This window comes from Salvelinus sp. IW2-2015, linkage group LG7, assembly GCF_002910315.2.
Source record: "Salvelinus sp. IW2-2015 linkage group LG7, ASM291031v2, whole genome shotgun sequence".
NCBI lineage: Eukaryota > Metazoa > Chordata > Actinopteri > Salmoniformes > Salmonidae > Salvelinus > Salvelinus sp. IW2-2015.
Window position 1 is genome coordinate 7,389,979 of NC_036847.1, and position 14,359 is coordinate 7,404,337.

General features: G+C 44.3%; 1 protein-coding gene across 2 annotated transcripts in view; it reads left to right on the plus strand.

Moving 5' to 3' along the window:
• The first annotated feature begins 291 nt into the window (after nt 1-291).
• Nucleotides 292-14,359, plus strand: part of LOC111966295 (nucleolar protein 4-like) — a 150,475-nt gene continuing 136,407 nt past the window's right edge. For both annotated transcript variants that reach the window (XM_023990809.2, XM_023990811.2), the window contains exon 1: nt 292-1,435. In XM_023990809.2, coding sequence (XP_023846577.1) covers nt 1,097-1,435 — 339 coding nt within the window. In that variant the 5' untranslated portion in view covers nt 292-1,096. The remainder of the gene's footprint in view (nt 1,436-14,359) is intronic.

The following is a 14,359-nucleotide window of genomic DNA, read 5'->3' on the forward strand; positions in this document are numbered from 1 at the left end:
ACTTAATTCCACGACAGTATTTATATTATCATTATGCTATATCAATAGGTTATCCCTTCATGACAATATGGATAGTGAAAAAATGAGATATTATTTTACAATGGACCAGTCATGTGCTTAGGCTATGCATGGCTCAAAACCCTGCATTTTATAGAAATTAGGTTTTTGTTACAATGGGAAAAAACATTAATTATTCACATGACCAATTGCCCATCAAACGAAAGAAACGGTGCCAACGGCTATTTGGTCCCGCATGGGACGGTCGCGCAACCACGCTTTGTGTGCGTTTCGGCTACTGGGACTGCACTTCCTGGATTTCGGCTAGCCATTGCGCGCACCCATGTCCCATCGACGCGACGGAGTTCGTGTGGAGAAGAACAAGAGCCTGTCCATAATATATACCATTTGCTCATATTAAGTCTTATCTTAGGCTAGATAAATTTAACGCGTTATCCAGTAGAGAAACAGGAGAGACATCGATGCGCTTTGATTTCCGTCTACGTAAGACGGTTCGGGACAGCGGCGTTCTGGTCCGATTCAAACAGGTGGAACACGAATCAGGTGGAGTTGGGAGGAGGAGGGTATCACGACAGACCGGGCTGCTATAGCCATTCCTTCTAATTAGTTGTGGACCCGTGCTAAAATATGCACTCCTTATTCTAGCCTTACTTAACGTCAAATAGGCTACCACGTTGTGTTGTATGTGATATTCAAACGGCGAATCTTTATAGATTGGAGACCTTTAACACACAGGTGGGAGATACCCGTTTAATAGGACGGCCCCTCTTTCAGTTCCTCAGCGCAGGATATGAGCTACTGACATTTGTTATTACCCTTTGGGACAGGAGACGAACGGTTTCCGCTAACAGGTGTGAGAGCACACCCATCGTCATTGCCTGATACGGAATCCTTCCTCATTGCTCGCAGAAATATAAATCTAACTCGTATATGGCTCCCCTTCTAGCCAGGAGAGGGACATTTAACAGTTAATTGAAATAAATCGATAAATCGAATAAAATAGTGTATTATTAGTGTTGAGTTATTTTTGAGACCCAGTCCTCCTATCTAAAGGGACACGGGACATCAGAGAGAAATCATGTCAACGAAAAAAAACTGCGTGGATTTACCCAAAAGGAGCAGAAGCCCGGTGGTGTTAGAAGGAGAGATGTTCGGCGAATTTCAGGACTGGTGTCTCCGTACTTACGGGGACTCTGGTAAAACAAAGACAGTCACCCGGCGAAAATACAATAAGATTCTCCAGACCCTTTCAKACACCGATGAGTCGGACCCTGTCTACATCGAGAGCAACCACATCAACGCCAAATTCAAATTCTGGGTGAAGTCCAAAGGGTTCCTTGTTGGGACAATTCAAGGGGACCAGAACAAGAATGGAGCCGCCGACAGACCTGTCCTGTATGTCCCCATCAAGGCGACGGTTAGTAAATGTTCCTCTTTCCTTACTGTGCGCGTAAATGTGTGTGCGCACTATGACGATGCCCATATTTCCCTATGTAAATATGTTTATGGAGTCCTGCTACTGCTCTATGACAACTTTCCCTGGCCCTTTGATCCAGTCCGTTCTCACTGTCATGGGTCGGGCAGTGCCATGGTGCCATGCGCGCAGCGCTCTCATCACTACCCTGTTCGCGCAAATAGCATCGCCTAGACAGTGATTTTGGCTCCAAAGAAAAATGAGACTAGTAAACCCGGATGGCATGATAGTCCACTGTGCGTGTGCGCGCGTTTGCACACATGAGGGCAAGCTTCCAAGCTATATTGTTTTTTAAAAATCGGAAATATTTCATGCGTAGAATAGTCGTTTTGTCAGTTCCCGCTATTTACATAGTGTTATTTATTTAGTCTCAAATCAATTAAATTCTGTTCATGCGCAATTTCCTATAGCTCATCAATGATGAACATGGACATATGTGATGCATTGACGACATGGATGCAACTGAAAAAAATCATTGAATTTCACCCCTGTGTGCAGAGTGTTAGAAACTCATTCTAAAATTGTATCTGTGCAATTGTGTAGCCTATTCTTTAAATGTTCTTCTAGTGGCTCTTGGTATTGAACGTTAAAGGGGGTGGAGAGACTTGAAAAGATAGACATCTGTGACTGTAAATGACAATGGAAACTAAATTCTAGTTTGTAGAAGTCCAGGTTCAGACAGGGGGACAACCACAGACCATTAATTTGGAGGATTTGTTACAAAGATGAGTAGGCTACACATTTCAAAGCCACACATTTACCTGCTGAGCTTGTAATGCAGCTGTTTGCTGCTGCTCATTGCCTCTGCATCTAAGTCACATGAAAAAGTTTGAGCTCCTGTCTTCTCCACACTTGATAATGTGTCTGTCCTAGATTTGAAGAGGCTATTCTGAATCTCTCTCTCTCTCCCCCTCTCCCTCTCCCATTGTACTGATTTCATTGAGGTTGTCTTAAAGGATTGAATAGAGAGTCTTTTTAGGCATAGGGGACAGGCTTCTGGACTAGAGTCTGTTACTTCTGTTCCACGCAGGTTCAAGGCTCTCTCTGATTGCTTTCGAACCATTTGTAAACGGCCATGGTTGATAGTTACTCTGTGAAAAGACGATATACAATAAACGCCTCTAAAATACTTTGCAATCATAAAAAAAGCATCTCAAATTGCGCCCTCTTCCCTACATAGTGCACTACTGTTGACCAGGGCCAATACTTTTGACCAGGGCCCATTGGGCTTTGGTCCAAAAATAGTGCACCAGGAGTAGGGAATATGGTGCAGCTTGGGAAGCAGCCCAGACAGTCATATGACTTGTTGACTTGCTCAACTCTGACAGTAGGCTAATTTGAGCTGGCCGGCTACAGGACATTTCTGGAGGAGCTGTTAATCTGCTGTCTGCTAAACACAGAGACAACCCCACTCATAACAGCGTCTTGGCAGAAGCTAAGGCAGTAGCTGTAAGTCTGCTTTCTGTCTGAAGGCAGCAGGGTCATATTTTGACTGATTGACTGTGAGACACAGCCTGCTCTCACTCAGTCCTGCTGCTATTCCATTGCTATTCTACTATAGTGGGCTGTGCCAAGCAGAGCGTACAGTAGAGAGATGCTGAGCGATAGATCAACAGTGATGATGGAAAAACCAATAATCTTAGCATCTTCAACAGCTGTATAAAAATAAAAAATAAAATAAATAAAAACATTAAAAAAAACTTAAAGTAAGTTTAAACCGAATATTGTATTGTTTGGTTATTAATGTTCAATTACATTTTTATATTAGAAGAAATCAACTGCCAATGTTAATTAATTAAGTGTTGAGACACTACCCAATTGGTCCAAGACCTTCATGTAGGCTACACACAGAATCTGATCTAGGATATTTCACTTTAGGATATTTGGCTGTTATTATAGGATGTACTGTATGTTTGGTGTGTATGTGTATATGCATATATTTTCCTTCTTCTTCTCTTTATTTAATATTTGTTTTCTTATTTTTTGTGATGTTGCTCCCCCTGTGTGCTGCTTGTATGTACTGTTTATTCCTTGAAAAATGGTGATGGGGACAGTCTTGCTCGCCTTCAGGGTTCTGTTAGGACGCATGAGCTTGCACCCTCACTGCTTGTTTTGTATTTGAGGTTTTGTCCATTTTTAAATTGGACTAGTATGCTGTGTAGTGTGTGTGGGCGGAAGGGATGGATGTGGGGGATGTATGTTTAAGCTGGGTAAATTGTTCTAAATTCAACAGTATGTATACATTTGTTGTGTGTGTGTGTGTATACGTGAGATTCCTGAGTGAGCAGGTTGTAAATGTGTTCTAATTGCCAGTAGAGAGCTGTGGCCTGATAGGCAGTGTGTGGATGAATGAGGCCAGAGCTCTGGAAAGCTGCCTGAGGCCTGGAGAAACCTGGAAGGAAACGCCACACACACTGGTCCCACTCCCAGTGTGTGTGTGTGTGTTCACACGTGTGTAATACAAGAAAGTGTGTGTTAATGGAGCAAAAGTGTGTAATTCCCTCACATACATGTTTGTGCAACAGGCAGCTATGTAGGCCTGCTCCCTCACACCTACTCATTCAAGGGTTTTTCTTTATTTTTACATTGTAGAGTAATAGTGAAGACAAACTATTAAATAACACATATGGAATCATGTAGTAACCAAAAAAGTGTTAAACAAATCAAAATATATTTGATATTTTAGATTCTTCAAAATAGACACCCTTTGCCTTGATGACAGCTTTGCACACGCTTGGCATTCTTGGGGTGGCAGGTAGCCTAGTGGTTAGAGCATTTGACTTGTAACCCAAAGATCGAATCCCCGAGCTGACAAGATAAAAAATCTGTTGTTCTGCCCCTGAACAAGGCAGTTGACCCACTGTTCTTAGGCTGTCATTGAAAATAAGAATTAGTTCTTAACTGACTTGCCTAGTTAAATAATAGGTAAAATAAAAAATTATCTCAACCAGCTTCATGAGGTAGTCACCTAGAATGCATTTCAATTAACAGGTGTGCCTTGTTAAAAGTTAATTTGTGGAATTTCTTACCTTAAAGCGTTTGAGCCTATCACTTGTGTTGTGACAAGGTAGGGTTGGTATACAGAAGATAGCTCTATTTGGTAAAAGACCAGGTCCATATTATGGCATGAACAGCTCAAATAAGCAGAGAGAAATGACAGCCCATCATTACTTTAAGACATGAAGGTCAGTCAATATGGAAAATGTCAAGAACTTTGAAAGTTTCTTCAAGTGCAATCAAGAGCAATGATGAAACTGGCTCTCATGAGGACCACATTTTTTTAATGGAATGTTGGCATATTGGCCGGTAATTAAAACAATTTATGGAATCATTCCTCTAAAATTTGCTGATTAACTTGCTAACAAACATACAGTGCAGATAAATTCTTCAAATTCATTATTTTACACAATGTCTAACCACAGCACTGCCAAACCATTGTTGACCAACTCCCTGACCAACATGGCTGACCAACTCCTTGACCAACATGGCTGACCAACACCCTGACCAACATGGCTGCCACACCCTGGACCATACATGGCTGACCAAAACAACCCTGGCCAACATGGCTGACCAACACCCTGACCAACATGGCTGACCAACACCCTGACCAACATGGCTGACCAACACCCTGACCAACATGGCTGACCAACACCCTGACCAACATGGCTGACCTTCATCCCATCATTAGAAGATTCATGTCCATTCAGGTATTCTAATACCTAATTCTATTGGAGAAGCATAAAGTTAGAGAGACAGAAAAAGCTCAATCGAAAAGGCTCCTCTAGCAGGAACTCTATAAGCAATGTGACCTTTAGCACAGGAAAGTAAAGTGAGATGATAACAACAGAGAATAAGATCATGTGAATCATTGCTCAGGGGAACGACGGGGCGATGAAGGGCTTTAGTGAGGTTTTAGTGGAGGAGACACTGGTAGGGCTGTGGCGGTCATGAAATTTGGTCAGCCGGTGATTGTCAAGCACATAACTGGCAGTCTCACGGTAGTTGACCGTTAATTAACGTGAATACATTTAGGATCTACTTGCTTCCATGCACAGCCTGCAGGCCACTGATGCAGAACTTTGGAACATCTACATTTAAAAAAGTCTAATAAATCAACAACAATACAATAAATCCCTTATTTATTTTAGACAGGTCTAAAGAAACATGATATGCAGAAATGTAGTCTATTTCAGAAGAACAGAATAGCATACTCTGAGTTGTCCTTATGTTAGGCCCTGATATGGCCATGCCATATAGCTGTGAGCTACACTAGTTCATTTAGCAGACAAGATTTGCTTAGAATTCTGTGGCATTATTTTATATTATTTTAAAGTATGAAGAATACAATTGAACATAGCTGAATAAAATAGAAAGGATTTTTTCTCCAAATGAATTCTGAGGGAGTGTGCACATATGGCTATTCTGTGTTGTGCTTATAACAAAAAACAGGTCCTCTTATATACTTAATTTAGAGTTATTAATGTAACTTTAGTTGTGATACAAACCTTGGGCAATATGTTTTAAATTTTAATACAATCTAAGGCTTCAGGATGTGACTCTAATGTTGATTTGAAAAAAGTTGCATGAAAGGCATGAGCTCTGCTTTGTTTCTTGCACAGGCTGCACACACTTCATCAGTCTCTCATTCACAATTTGACAAGCACTTGATAATGTGTCAAATTTATCGGTGGCATCCCCCTAGTGTGTCTGTAATGCCTTCTAAAAAAATCCATGCCTTTCGCGGCCAGTGGCCGTTGTGCCCTTGGGCTGAATATAATAATCATAATTTCCTTCTCCTGGCTGCGTGTTTCGAAGCACCTCTCACTCACATGGCTCTCTCAGATATCTCAATTCTTATTAGCCAATGCCCATCATGTTATTGGGTTCTTCTCACAGGCATCTATCTCCGGTTCGAAGTAGGCCAACAGTGAACGCAGACACATCGGGAACGCAACTGCACACGTCCTTTTTGAATTCCGAGGCGCATATATCCACATGTATTTTTCGTCAGCCAACAAGATGATAAAATGGCACCGGAGAAGAAGACAGATGTTTTACATGCCCCCAACCGATTGTTTTTTTGTTTGTTTATTTACGTTGTTTGTAACTTAGTTTTTAACTTATTTTGTACTTAATGTTGCCACTACCGTCTCTTATGACCGAAAATAACTTCTGGACATCAGGACTGCGATTACTAACCATGGACTGGCAGAATCCTTTTTTTCCTTTAACAAGTCTGACGAGCCCGACGCGAACAATATACTGCTTTCTCAGGAACAGGCCCAGATCCCTGTTGTTTGGGTGAAGAGGAGGTGGAGAAAAAGGGTCCGGAGGGCAGGCTGCCTTCTGAGAATTCCTAGGCGATTGAATAAACGCCCACTTCCTTCCATTCTGCTTGCAAACCTGCAATCTTTGGACAATAAAATAGATGACCTACGCAGAAGATTAAACTACCAACGGGACATTCAAAACTGTAATATCTTATGCTTCACGGAGTCGTAGCTGAGCGACGACACTATCAACATAGAGCCGGCTGGTTATATGCTGCACCGGCAGGATAGAACAGTGTCGTCTGTTCTATCCTGTTCTATCCCGAACTATGTATTTTTGTAAATAACAGCAGGTGAATGATAGCTAAGGAAGTCTCGCGCTATTGCTCACCTGAGGTAGAGTATCTCATGATAAGCTGTAGACCACACTATCTACCTAGAGTTTTCTTTTGTGTTTTTCATAGCTGTTTACATACCACCACAGTCAGAGGCTGGCACTAAGACCGCATTGAATGAGCTGTATTCCGACATAAGCAAACAAGAAAACGCTCACCCAGAGGCGGCGCTCCTAGTTGCCGGGGGACTTTAATGCAGAGAAACTTTAATCCGTTTGACCAAATTTCTATCAGCATGTTAAATGTGCAACCAGAGGGAAAAAAAACTCTGGACCACCTTTACTCCACACACAGATACGCATACAAAGGTCTGCCTCGCTTTCCTTTTGGTAAATCTGACCATAAATCTATCCTCCGGATTCCTGCATACAAGCAAAAATTAAAGCAGGACGCACCAGTGACTAGATCAATAAAAAAGTGGTCAGATGAAGCAGATGTTAAGCTACAGGACTGTTTTGCTAGCACAGACTGGAATATGTTCCGGGATTCTTCCGATGGCATTGAGGAGTACACCACATAAGTCATTGGCTTCATCAATAAGTGCATCGATGACGTCGTCCCCACAGTGACCGAACGTACATACTCCAACCAGAAGCCATGGATTACAGGCAACATCCGCACTGAGCTAAAGGGTAGAGCTGCCGCTTTCAAGGAGCGGGACTCTAACCCGGAAGCTTATAAGAAATCCCGCTATGCCCTCCGATAAACCATCAAACAGGCAAAGCGTCAATACAGGACTAAGATCGAATCGTACTACACCGGCTCTAACGCTCGTCGGATGTGGCAGGGCTTGCAAACCATTACAGTGACACAAGCCTACCAGACGAGCTAAACTACTTCTATGCTCGCTTCGAGGAAAATAACATTGAAACATGCATTAGAAAACACGCTGTTCTGGAAGACTGTGATCACTCTCTTCACAGCCGATGTGAGTAAGACCTTTAAACAGGTCAACATTCACAAGGCCTCAGGGCCAGACAGATTACCAGGACGTGTACTGCGAGTATGCGCTGACCAACTGGCAAGTGTCTTCACTGACATTTTCAACCTCCCCCTGTCCAAGTCTGTAATACCAACATGTTTTAAGCAGACCACCATAGTGCCTGTGCCCAAGAACACTAAGGTAACCTGCCTAAACAACTACCTGTAGCACTGAAGTGGTTTGAAAGGCTGGTCATGGCTCACATCAACACCATTTRCCCAGAATCCCTAGACCCACTCCAATTTGCATACCGCCCCAACAGATCCACAGATGATGCAATCTCTATTGCACTCCACATTGCCCTTTCCCACCTGGACAAAAGGAACACCTATCTGAGAATGCTATTCATTGACTATAGCTCAGCGTTCAACACCATAGTGCCCTCAAAGCTCATCAATAAGCTAAGGACCCTGGACCTAAACACCTCCCTCTGCAACTGGATCCTGGACTTCCTGATGGGCCGCCCCCAGGTGGTAAGGTTAGGTAACAACACATCCGCCACGCTGATCCTCAACACAGGGTTCCCTTAGGGGTGCTTGCTCAGTCCCCTCCTGTACTCCCTGTTCACTCATGACTGCACAGCCAGGCACGACTCCAACACCATCATTAAGTTTACTGATGACACAACAGTGMTAGGCCTGATCACTGACAACAACGAGACAGCCTATAGGGAGGAGGTCAGAGACCTGGCCGTGTGGTGCCAGGACAACAACCTCTCCCTCAATGTGATCAGGACAAAGGAGATGATTGTGGACTACAGGAAAAAGAGGACCGATCACGCCCCCATTCTCATCGACGGGGCTGCAGTGGAGCAGGTTGAGAGCTTCAAGTTCCTTGGTGTCCACATCACCAACAAACTAACATGGTCCAAGCACACCAAGACAGTCGTGAAGAGGGCACGACAAAACCTATTCCCCCTCAGGAGACTGAAAATATTTTGGCATGTTTCCTCAGATCCTCAAAAGATTCTACAGCTGCACCATCGAGAGCATCCTGACTGGTTGCATCACTGCCTGGTATGGCAACTGCTCGGCCCCCGACCGCAAGGCACTACAGAGGTTAGTGCGAACTGCCCAGTACATCACCGGGGCCAAGCTTCCTGCATCCAGGACCTCTATACCAGGCGGTGTCAGAGGAAGGCCTTAAAAATTGTCAGACTCCAGCCACCCTAGTCATAGATTGTTCTCTCTGCTACCGCACGGTAAGCGATACCGGAGCACCAAGTCTAAGTCCAAGAGGCTTCTAAACAGCTTCTACCCCCAAACCATAAGACTCCTGAAAACCTAATCAAATGGCTACCCAGATTATTTACATTGCCCACCGCTCCCCCTCTTTTACACCGCTGCTATTCTCTGTTGTTATCATCTACGCAAAGTCACTTCAATAACTCTACCTTCATGTACATATTACCTCTAGTAACCGGTGCCCCCGCACATTGACTCTCTACCGGTACCCCCCCCCTTTATATAGTCTCGCTATTGTTAATTTACTGCTGCTCTTTATTTACTTGTTACTTTTATTTCTTATTCTTATCTGTATTTTTTTAAACTGCAATGTTGGTTCGGGGCCTGTAAGTAAGCATTTCACTGTAAGATCTACACCTGTTACACCGGCGCATGTGACTAACACAATTTGATTTGATTTGAATATGAGTAGGCCTAACAAACAGCAAATGCACCTGAAAGATGATGGTATCCTCCTATTTTTAATAGAGGCCATCAAAACTCTGTTTTCTTACGCAATTGCATAGCTATAGAAATGTTGCGCAACATGATCTCATGGGCTCTCATGAAGTGTTTGATTTGTTTTTCGATTACATTTACATTGATGTCAGAGTGATTAGAGGGACAATAGAGTGCTGAGTACCAGGCTGTTAGCAAGTTTGGTAGGCTACTAATGACCATCAGAGCTTGGAGATGCCTTGTTACCATAACTAAAAGGTCATGTAGAATTTGACTGCGGTCATGACTCGTGACGGCCGGTGTGGTCGTAATACGGTCACCATAACAGCTCTAGACACAGGTGGCCTTTTAACACTACTGACCCGAACCGATCCGAACTGTGCCGGTCTGGTTCCGCATCTACCATCGTTGCTGGAACCATCCTAGGACTGGAAAAAATATCAGAACCAGCACATTAGGGTTTAGGTCGACACAATAGTGTGAAAAGGGTAATGTTGTGATCTTATTATAAGAGAGAGTGGATGGAGACAGCAGAGTGGTAGCACAGTAGTAGCACACCGAAAAACAGACACAGACAAATAGAGAGAAAAGTGAGGTAGGCACAGCATTAAGAATAGCGAGAATAAGGCAGTGAAAGAGAGAGAAGAACAAAACGGGACAAAGAGAGAGAGGAAGAGGTGTGTGTGTGTGGCTTAGAGGAAGCAGCGCCACAGCTTAGCCATCACATGCAGTTGACACCAGCGTCTCAGCGGCTCCTATTAATAGGTCTTAACGTTTTTCTCCTTCCTTCGTTTTGCTCTCTCTCTCTCTCTCTCTCTCTCTCTCTCTCTCTCTTTCTCTCTTTCTCTCTTTCTATCACCTGCTGCACCTGCTCTCAGAGGGGGCTGACTTAGTTAAGTGCAGTTTGATCAACTGTTGCTGCTCTGTGCCCATGCTCTTCTCAGGCCGCTGTCTGTCAGCTGCATTCTTTAACCACAACCAGAGAGGGACGAGAGGATAGAGGGAAAAGAAGAATGTGTGTGTTCTGTTTATACACAGACTTGAGTTATGTTTGGCTGTCAATTCTTAATGTCTGTGTATCAAGCGTCTCAGAGTGCTAATCTAGGATAAGGTCCCCCGTGTACATGTCAAAAGCTCGTCCAAGGTGGCTTAGCAGTTCAGACGTCTTTTTCTGTTCCGTATTGTTCGTGTCCTGTATATATATATATTTACACCTTTCTTCGCATATCTTTTATCTATTTTATTATCCAAGAACTCAACTACAAAAGCTTTCCTGCAAAAGCTTTCCTGCAACCCGCTTCACCAATTACAAAGGGTATTATTTACCTCAATCTGAAAATCCATCGTGGAAGCTAGCCAGGGGCTAATTCAGAAGCTAGCCTGAAAGCTAACCAGAAGCTACTCCGATAGCTAGCCAGAAGCTAGATTCTGTACCTGCCGCCGAAATTAGCCGGTTTGCTGGCTAGCGTTGGTGTTTCAGCTGCCCACGTTTAGTGGTCATCAGTTCTCCTTAGCTCGATAATCTACCGGCACTTTTGTGCAACGCGACTCGGACCGGAGCATTCCGGGACTCTTTTTCTCTCAGTTTCCCCGGATTCCAGCCGCAGGCTCTGGACACTTGTACCTTGATTTCGCAGCTAGCTAGCTGCAAACCGTGTGACTATTGGCTTACGTCGACCCCGGAGCAAACTCTAATCATTCTGGAGCTAGCCAGCTGAGGAGTTCCATCACCATCGGACCCGTTTCTTTTGTTGCTGCTGCAGATACGGAACCCCACCGGGCCTTCACGACTGACTGCCGCGACTGACTGCCGACGTTATCTGCCCGAGGGATTTATCCAACTGGCACCTCCGTCCCGACGTTACCTGAACGCTCATCTGAGGCCCGCTAATCGTTAGCTGTCTTATCGGCTGCTATTTGAACAAGTATATTGGACAACTATTATTATTATTATTTTTATTTATTTTATTTTTTCCTTGGGTCACTATATCTATTTGCCAATTTGGATTGATCCCCTCTACGACACGGAACCCCACTAACAGCGGAACCCCACTAACCTACCGACGGAAACGCACGAGGTATCTACACAACAGACCTCCATCCTATGCTGCTACCGATAGCCATATACCCGGCCAGCTGTCTGGATCGCCACGACCCCAACCAACCTCTACTCACTGGACCCTTATTGATCACTCGATTAGCATGCCTCTCCTTAATGTAAATATGCCTTGTCCATTGCTGTTCTGGTTAGTGTTTATTGGCTTATTTCACTGTAGAGATTCTAGCCCTGCTCTCTATACCATATCCAACCTCTCAGTTCCACCACCCACATATGCGATGACATCACCTGGTTTCAATGATGTTTCTAGAGACAATATCTCTCTCATCATCCTCAATACCTAGGTTTACCTCCACTGTATTCACATCCTACATACCTTGTCTGTACATTATTCCTTTAAACTATTTTATCGCCCCAGAAACTCCTTTTACTCTCTGCTCTAGTAGCTCTAGGCGACCAATTCTCATAGCTTTTAGCCGTACCCTTATCCTACTCCTCCTCTGGTGATGTAGAGGGGAATCCAGGCCCTGCAGTACCTGGCTCCACTCCTATTCCCCAGGCGCTCTCTTTGATGACTTCTGTAACCGTAATAGCCTTGGCTTCATGCATGTTAACATTAGAAGCCTCCTCCCTAAGTTTGTTTTGTTCACTGCTTTAGCACACTCTGCCAACCCGGAGTTTTAGCCGTGTCTGAATCCTGGCTTAGAAAGACCACCAAAAATTCAGACATTTTCATCCCCAATTACAAGATTTTCAGACAAGATAGAACGGCCAAAGGGGGCGGTGTTGCAATCTACTGCAAAGACTGCCTGCAGAGTTCTGTTATACTATCCAGGTCTGTTCCCAAACAATTTGAACTTCTACTTTTAAAAATCACCTCTCTAAAAACAAGTCTCTACCGTTGCCGCCTGCTATAGACCACCCTCTGCCCCCAGCTGTGCTCTGGACACTATATGTGAACTGATTGCCCCCCATCTATCTTCAGAGCTCGTGCTTGCTAGGCGACCTAAATTTGAACATGCTCAACACCCCAGCCACCCTACAATCTAAGCTTGATGCCCCCAATCTCACACAAATTATAAATGAACCTACCAGGTACCACCCCAATTCCGTAAACACGGGTACCTTCATAGATATCATCCAAACAAACTTGCCCTCCAAATACACCTCTGCTGTTTTCAACCAAGATCTCAGCGATCACTGCCTCATTGCCTGCATCGCTAATGGGTCAGCGGTCAAACGACCTCACTCATCACTGTCAACGCTCCCTGAAACACTTCAGCGAGCAGGCCTTTCTAATCGACCTGGCCGGGGTATCCTGGAAGGATATTGATCTCATCCCGTCAGTAGAGGATGCCTGGTCATTTTTTAAATGCTTCTCACCATCTTAATAAGCATGCCCATTCAAGAAATTTAGAACCAGAACAGATATAGCCCTTGGTTCTCTCCTGACCTGACTGCCCTTAACCAACAGAAAAACATCCTATGGGTTCTGCATTAGCATCGAACAGCCCCCGTGATATGCAACTTTTCAGGGAAGCCAGAAACCAATATACACAGGCAGTTAGAACAGCCAAGGCTAGCTTTTTCAAGCAGAAATTTGCTTCCTGCAACACAAATTCAAAAAAGTTCTGGGACACCGTAAGAGTCCATGGAGAATAAGAAAACCTCCTCCCAGTTCCAACCGCTCTGAAGATAGGAAACACTGTCACCACCGACAAATCCACTATAATTGAGAATTTCAATAAGCATTTTTCTACGGCTGGCCATGCTTTCCACCTGGCTACCCCTACCTCGGACAACAGCACTGCCCTTCCTCTGCTACTCGCCAAGCATTCCCCATTTCTCTTTCTCCCAAATACAGTCAGCTGATGTTCTAAATGAGCTGCAAAATCTGGACCCTTACAAATCAGCCGGGCTAGATAATCTGGACCCTTTCTTTCTAAAACTATCTGCTGAAATTGTTGCCACCCCTATTACTAGCCTCTTCACCTCTCTTTCGTGTCGTCTGAGATCCCCAAAGATTGGAAAGCAGCTGCGGTTATCCCCCTCTTCAAAGGGGGGACACCTTGACCCTAACTGCTACAGACTATATCTATCCTACCCTGCCTTTCTAAGGTCTTCGAAAGCCAAGTCAACAAAACAGATTACCGACCATTTCGAATCCACCACACCTTCTCCGCAATGCAATCTGGTTTCAGAGCTGGTCATGGGTGCACCTCAGCCACGCTCAAGGTCATAAACGATATCGTAACCGCCATCGATAGGAAACAATACTGTGCAGCGTATTCATTGACCTGCCGCAGGCCTTTGACTCTGTCAATCACCACATCCTCATTGGCAGACTCGACAGCCTTGGTTTCTCTATGATTGCCTCGCCTGGTTCACCAAACTACTTCTCTGATCGAGTTCAGTGTGTCAAATCGGAGGGTCTGTTGTCCGGGCCTCTGGCAGTCTCTATGGGGGTGCCACAGGGTTC